At 37.4% G+C, this 7,151-nt stretch overlaps 1 protein-coding gene across 15 annotated transcripts in view; it reads left to right on the top strand.

Moving 5' to 3' along the window:
• Positions 1 to 7,151, top strand: part of LOC108242155 (NACHT, LRR and PYD domains-containing protein 12-like) — a 608,460-nt gene that overhangs the window by 494,554 nt on the left and 106,755 nt on the right. Inside the window, exons 5-8 of one of the 15 annotated variants that reach the window (XM_025002523.2) lie at positions 1,447 to 1,620; positions 3,582 to 3,755; positions 4,260 to 4,433; positions 6,242 to 6,415. The exons of 12 other annotated variants lie outside the window; for them this stretch is intronic. In XM_025002523.2, the coding sequence (XP_024858291.1) occupies positions 1,447 to 1,620; positions 3,582 to 3,755; positions 4,260 to 4,433; positions 6,242 to 6,415 (696 nt within the window). Of the gene's footprint in view, positions 1 to 1,446; positions 1,621 to 3,581; positions 3,756 to 4,259; positions 4,434 to 4,626; positions 4,749 to 6,241; positions 6,416 to 7,151 lie in introns of those variants that run through there. 2 more of the 15 variants (XM_037973829.1, XM_037973830.1) reach the window with 2 other exon arrangements.

The raw sequence follows: 7,151 nt of genomic DNA, 5'->3' as shown, positions 1-7,151 counted from the left end.
CACCGGGAGGAGGCCCAGAGGAAGACCCAGGACACGCTGGAGGGACTATGTTTCTCGGCTGGCCTGGGAACGCCTTGGGATTCCCCCAGAGGAGCTGGCCCAAGTGGCTGGGGAGAGGGAAGTCTGGGTCTCCCTGCTTAGGCTGTTATCCCCGCCCGAATAAGCGGAAGAGAATGGATGGATAGATGGATGGATGTCTCACCAGATTTACTGACTCTCTACTCTAAATAAAATTATATTTGGTTTTTGTTGATGTGGACCTAAGTGTGTATTAAATAATTAATTAATTATACACTTGATTCATCCAGTACCAAAAACACATATGATATTACTGTTTAATAGTAAAATCAGTCCCATAATTTGAAAGTGTCAGAACCCCCTATAAGTTGTTTAATTTCTATTCTTCTTATAGTGACCATAAAGCACGCACAAAATGCTGATGCTGAGGATATAAGGTTTTCCCTTTTTATTTTATGTTTATTGTAATAAAAAATTTGGTAACAAGTTATTGCAAATTACTGATGACACAAGAATGCTCAGACTTGATATCAAAGTGTTTAACTTAAGGAGATTGAATCACCATAACAGCTAAATAGTGTGAGTCCACTAAAATCAAGGAAATTAAAACTTTGAGGCAAAGGTAGGTTTGATATGTTGACAGTAATGTGAGGGCAAACATTCAATTGGATACACTACAAACACAAGATATTTAATGTTCAAACAGATAAACGTTATAGTTTTTTTTTGTTTTGTTTGTTTGTTTGTTTTTTTGCAAATTCTCTCTCATTTTGAATTTGATGCCTGCAACACGTTCCAAAAAAGCTGGGACAGGGGCATGTCCACTACTGTGTTACATCACTTTTCCTTTTAACATTTGTTTTTCAACAGGTTAGCCAATAAACATACAAATTAACTTTAATCATAGAATAGACATGAGCTCCTAATTCCACCAGAGAGGGTGATCTGTTCCTGTTCTTTAAGTCCTGGGAAGAGGTTAGTGACTCAGACTTCTTTGAGGTCTTAGGAACCAGAGTTTACGACCAGGTAAGGAGAAACAAATATTTGTTTGTTAGTTTTCTCAGAATGTATTTTTTTCCAAGATCAATAGTCCTGGCACTTGTTTGTATCTGTTTTCTGAGTGAGGAAGTCTGTAGGAATTAATTTTAGACAGAGGAGTTCCTCAGTGTCTGGCCCATACTAATAAGATAAACAGAGCTTACTTTTTGATTCTTTCCAGAAATCACAAGAATGTAAAAGTAAAGTTCATTTGAGTGGGTGAGGGACTCGTAGCTATAGTATGAAGTCAAATTCCCGAGTTTGTACACTACAATGAACATATTCTGATTATCATTTTCATTTTCTCCAATGTCATACAGATTGAACTAAATACTGTACGATTATAATTTTTAAAGAAATCTAATTTGACTTGTGTTTTTCTCTTTTCAGACTTCGATCCTGTAACTTTTCAGGGAGAACATGTGAGGTTCTGTCCTCAGTCCTCAGCTCTGAATCCTCCTGTCTGAAAGAACTGGATCTGAGTAACAACAACCTGCAGGATTCAGGAGTGGAGCTGCTTTCTTCTGGACTGAAGAGGCAACACTGTCACCTGGAAATTCTCAGGTCAGATAAGTGTAACGGTTGAGTGAGATGAGCCCAGAATGCAAACTCATTTTGGAAATTTAAAAAGAAACTGATTTATTTTACAAAAAGGAAAATGAAAAGCTGACGTGGCAGCAAAACCTAAGCAACAAAAACGTACAGACAGGTTTTAGGGTAGGGCAAACGAGGAGCAGGAACACAAGGACCGTAAACGTCACAGAAACATGGATACCTGAATGCAGAGCTCAATGAACCAGCAAGTAGTGGAAGCTAAAGAACCAATTATAAAGGCAGAGGTTGATGAGGAAGTGGACACAGGTGACTGATTAGAACCTCAGAACAGGTGAAGGTGGGTGTGACAGGCTGACTGGAGGAAATTAGAGCTGAGGGCAGATGAATAGTGACAGGAGACACAGAAAGCAAAACTGGACTTTTGTCTTACTTTCATAAAGTATCTCTGAATCAAAATTTTCAGACATCTCAAAGGATTTTACAGTTGAGTACAATTTATTTGTTTCATTTAGTTTTGGTTTTGCCATAAAGGGGACCTGTTATGCAAAATTAATTTTTTGCATGTTTTTGTACTTCCATTCGGATATATACTGCTTCTAGAAACGGTGCAAGCACAAAAAAAAATAAAAAAATTCTGGTGTCTGCAAAACGACCTGTTTCAAAAACCTTGGAATTGTTGCGTCACAATTCTTGTTACCAAGCAACCCCATGCTGAGCCCAGCCCCTCACCTAGCAATCCAAGTGGAGCTCCACCCACTTCTTTACAAGAAAACTGTCATGTTAGTTCTGCTGGTTTTAACGATGAGCAATGTCTGCTGGAAAAGGAAAATGTTCTGTTGTCAGCTGCAATATCACGGAGAACAGAGCTTTGTGGGTTCATTTTATTTTTGATGGCAATGTCCCCGCAATATTGCCAAAGAAAGTTGTAGTTTGAACAGCTCACCTGTCCCAGAAACACGTCTCTGCTGAAGTCACAACAGGTTTGTCCAGACCAGGGGTGGGCAATCCTGGTCCTCCAGGGCCACTATCCTGCATGTTTACCTTGTTTCCCTGCTCCAACACACCTGATTCAGTGGTTAAATGACCTCTTCATGTTCTGCAGAACCCTGTTAATTACCCATTGATTCAAATCAGGTGTGTTGGAGCAGAGAAACAAGTAAAACATGCAGGATAGTAGCCCTCAAGGACCAGGATCACCCACCCCTGGTCTAGACTAACATTAGAACTATTTTAATAAAAGAGAAGAAAAGTTGAAAAAAAAAAGAAATAAAACTGACCTTTACCAGGCGGCCGTCTGGACACTTTTCAGGTTCGGACCGCTGATTGTTGCTGTTCAACTCGACAAATGTCTGTTCGGAACTGCTAAGTGTCCCTGTCCCAAAGTCAGAATCCTCAGAGATTGAATTAATAAACGATATAAATGTGCGTTAGATCTGCAGTGTTTGATCCTTCAGTGAGTTTTTATGTTCTGTGACGGGACATTGAGTTGGGGGGGCGTGGCCAACAGCTGCTTATTTGCATAATAGTGACGTAGCCCTAAAACCTCTCGTTCTGAAATGAGCTCAAAACAGGCAGAACTGATCAGGTGAAATCTCAAGCCTAATAGGTTCCATTTAAAGTTTTTGTTTTCAGACTTAAACTTTTGTGATCTTTTGGGGAACACGTCAGCATTTTGGCTCAGAATTTATTTGCAGTTTTTAGTTTTCAAATGTGTTTTAAAACAAGTGATTCTCAGCTAGAAGCATTCCTGACTCAGGTATTGGTGGAAAAGAACACAGGACAAATAATTTGCCGGGGAAATCACTGTCATTAAAGGATTCACTCGTTTCAAAGTGTTGGGAAATGAAAAACAAATAACAGAATCTATCACCAATTTTTTTTTTTTTTTGGTAAACTCATTTTGTTTTTTTTTCTCTCTGATGTCCTACAGATTAAAGTTGAATTTGACTTTTGTGTTTTTGTCTCGTCAGACTTCAATCCTGTCACCTCTCAGAGAGAGCATGTGATATTCTGTCCTCAGCCCTCAGCTCCCAGTCCTCCAGTCTCAAAGAACTGGATCTGAGTAAGAACATCCTGCAGGATTCAGGAGTGAAGCTGCTTTCCTCTGGAATGAAGAGTCCAAACTGTAAACTGGAAATTCTCAGGTTAGATCAGTTTTATAAACTTTTCCTAGTCTCACTTTTGTAAAGTATCTTTAAATAAAAAATGTCAAAGATCTTCCAGAAAGATTTCATTGTTGAATATATTTTAGCCCCGTTTCATTCAGTTTTGGTATTGCCCTTTTTTCAGACCAAAGCTCTTGATATTTTTTAGAAAACATGTCAGAAGTTTTGTTTATGTTTTATTTGCAGTTTCTGTTTGGAAATGTGCTTTAAAACAGATAATTTTGAACAGAAAACTCTCCTGACTCAGATGTTGATGGAAAAGAAGTCAGGACACATAATTTGCTGTGGAAATCATTGTTCTTAAATGATTCACTGATAAATAAAAAAGGACAAAAAAAAACATAACCTATCACCAACTTTACTGACTCCCTACTCAGAATAAATTGATATGTTGAACTGAATATTGAATTCAGGTTGAACTGAATATTGTACTAGAAAAAATTTTCATACAACTCTAATTTTACTTGTGTTTTTTTTCTTCAGACTTCGATACTGTAACCTCTCAGGAAGAGCATGTAATGTTCTGTCCTCAGTCCTCAGCTCCCAATCCTCCTTTCTGAAAGAACTAGAACTGAGGAACAACAACCTGCAGGATTCAGGAGTGGAGCTGCTGTCTTCCGGACTGAAGAGTCTAAACTGTAAACTGGAAATTCTCAGGTTAGCTCACTTTTAGACTTTTTCTACTTTTAGTAGAGTATCTATAAATAAAAAAGATCAAACATCTCTCAGAAGGTTTTTACAATTGAATACAATTTGTTCAAGGTTTCATTAATTAACAAACAAAGTTCTGGCATTGGAAAACATGCCAGAATTTTGGTTCATTTTTTCTTTTTTTTCTTTTTCATTTCAGTTCTTAAATGTGCTTTGAAACAAGTGATTCTCAATAAGAAGCTCTGTTGACTCTGGTGTTGGTGGAAAAATACACAGGACTAAGAAATTGCTGTAGAAATCCCTGTCATTAAACGATTCACTCACAACAACAATAATTTCTTCATATTTTTGTGTACTGTGCATGCACACACACATGTGCAGTTTTTTTTTTTTTTTTTTTTAAAGGCCTTGAAAAGGAATCTTTAGGTAATTTCAGTGTTTTACACTGCCTTGCTTGTAACTGGGGATGAGAGCTGAGGTTTACTTTCAGGAAGATGCTGAAAAAGATCCACTGGAAGCTCTCTGCAGCTTTCCTTCAGGTTTTTGTGTTCCTAACATGTAGGACACATAATACTTAAAAACAACTTTATTAAAAACAACTTGAAAATGTTTTAGTATCCCACAGTGTATTGTAATACACAATACATCATTAATTCCTAAACATGCAGAAAGAACTAACAAGTAAAAACAGGTTTAACAAAGTGTAATATTAACTTTAGTTTTACACATGAATCATAGACATTTCTGTTAGCATGTACAGTAAAAAAAAACCTCCTCCTCTTTGGATTTGAGATGGAAAGCTGAAGACAGATGGGGTCACAGCCTTTCTAATCTGATCCTGTTTAAAGTCTTCTGGTTTGAAATGTTCACTTCAGAGCTGAGACAACTGTAGCAACAAAACCCTTCCTTCTTACTGCAACTTCTCATTCCCTCCTTAAATCTGTGTTACTGGGAAACCTTCAAAATGTGAAGAAAAAAACAAGAGCTAATGAGAGAGGAGGACCAGTTCCTCCTGTTAGCATTTTGTTGTTTACTAAATAATGTTAGCTACGATGACATAATATTATAAATGGTCAAATAACCAAAATTGTTTTTTAATCTTACTTGTGAAAGGTAGTCCCACGTGATATAAAATACGGTCATAGCTTCTTGCTCTGTGGTTACTCCTGTTCAGTCTTATGCTGCCAAGAGAGAGGGGGGATCCATTCAATATGGTGGCAACGCCGGATGCGCTCCAGGATGTAATGAGCATTTACTTATTTATGTCTGTGCAATATCAAATCGATCAGGACCAGATAAGCCAGTCAGACCTATCAGCCATGGAGACTTACGTATTGTTTCGAGGATTAAACTACTGTTAAAAAACTCCTTGATTAAAATAGTGTGTGGTTCTATTGCCACTGTAGTAGCCACTACCATACCTCTGCGTAGAACCATTTCCGGGTCATCTAAACCCGACCGATTAAATATTAAAATCATATTCTGTCCTGGTGCCTGTTTTTCCATTTCGTGTTTTTGATCTGAGCCTAAAAGTGAAAAATGAAAAACCAGGCATTTTTTTGTTTTGGTGTTATAATAAAAATCAAAAAACAAAACAACCAGTCAGTTTTTCATTATTTGACTTTTGATTACCAATTGAAAATAGAAAAAAATGAATGATACACGGATTTAACAGAATCTAATCTAAATCTATGCTGATTTTTGTTAAACTCATTATGTTTATTATTTTCTCTGATGTCCTACAGATTGAATTAAATACTCTACAGGTATAATTTTAAAGAACCCTAATTTGACTTTTGTTTTTCTCTCCTCAGACTTCAATCCTGTCACCTCTCAATGAGAACATGTAAGATTCTGTCCTCAGTCGTCAGCTCCCAGTCCTCCAGTCTCAAAGAACTGGATCTGAGTAACAACAACCTGGAGGATTCAGGAGTGAAGCTGCTTTCCTCTGGCCTGAAGAGTCCAAACTGTCACATGGAAATTCTCAGGTTAAATCAGTTTTATAAACTTTTCCTAGTCTCCCTTTCGTAATTTATTGATAAAACAAAAATTTCAAACAACTTCCAGAAGGATTTTATAGTTGAATAATTTTTTTTCCAGTTTTATTTAGTTTTGGTTTTGCCCTTTTTTTGTCAGACTGAAACTCTTGATTTTTTTGAAAAACATGCCAGAGATTTTGGTAAACAAAAATAGTAGCTTTATCCAAACCATTAACATGTCTGCTAGATCCAATTCCAATCAAACTGTTCAAAGAAGTGTTTCCCCTAATTAATATCCCCATTTTGTATCTGCCTAATTTGTCTTTCATGAATGGTTATGTACATCATGACTTTAAGGTTGTTGTATTTGAACCTTTACTTAAGAAACCCAATCTTGATTTAGAAGTTCTGGCCAAATTCTAAAATAGAATTGAAAGAAACAGTGAGATGAAGTTCCAGATGGTGAATCCCTGCTCCTTTAGATAAAAGGTGGCTTGGGGACCCAGCGATCATCCCTGTTAGCACCAGGTAGCCCATATAAGGAAACCATGTCTACATGAATGCAAGGTTACAGAAGATCAGTCCAAAGCTCACCTGTCCATCAAGGTGGGGGTAGGTCAGGTCCTGGCATGGCACAGTTTCACTGGCAGCTTCAGTAGGTTGAGCACAAGACAGAGCTTGGCATAGCTTATCTTCCTCTACAGTAAGAGCAGATTGGCTGATGTTATCTCAGATGGGGGGGTTG

The sequence above is a fragment of the Kryptolebias marmoratus genome, linkage group LG23, assembly GCF_001649575.2.
Source record: "Kryptolebias marmoratus isolate JLee-2015 linkage group LG23, ASM164957v2, whole genome shotgun sequence".
Lineage (NCBI taxonomy): Eukaryota > Metazoa > Chordata > Actinopteri > Cyprinodontiformes > Rivulidae > Kryptolebias > Kryptolebias marmoratus.
Note: the sequence above shows the minus strand (reverse complement) of the source record. Positions and strands in the feature narration are given on the sequence as shown.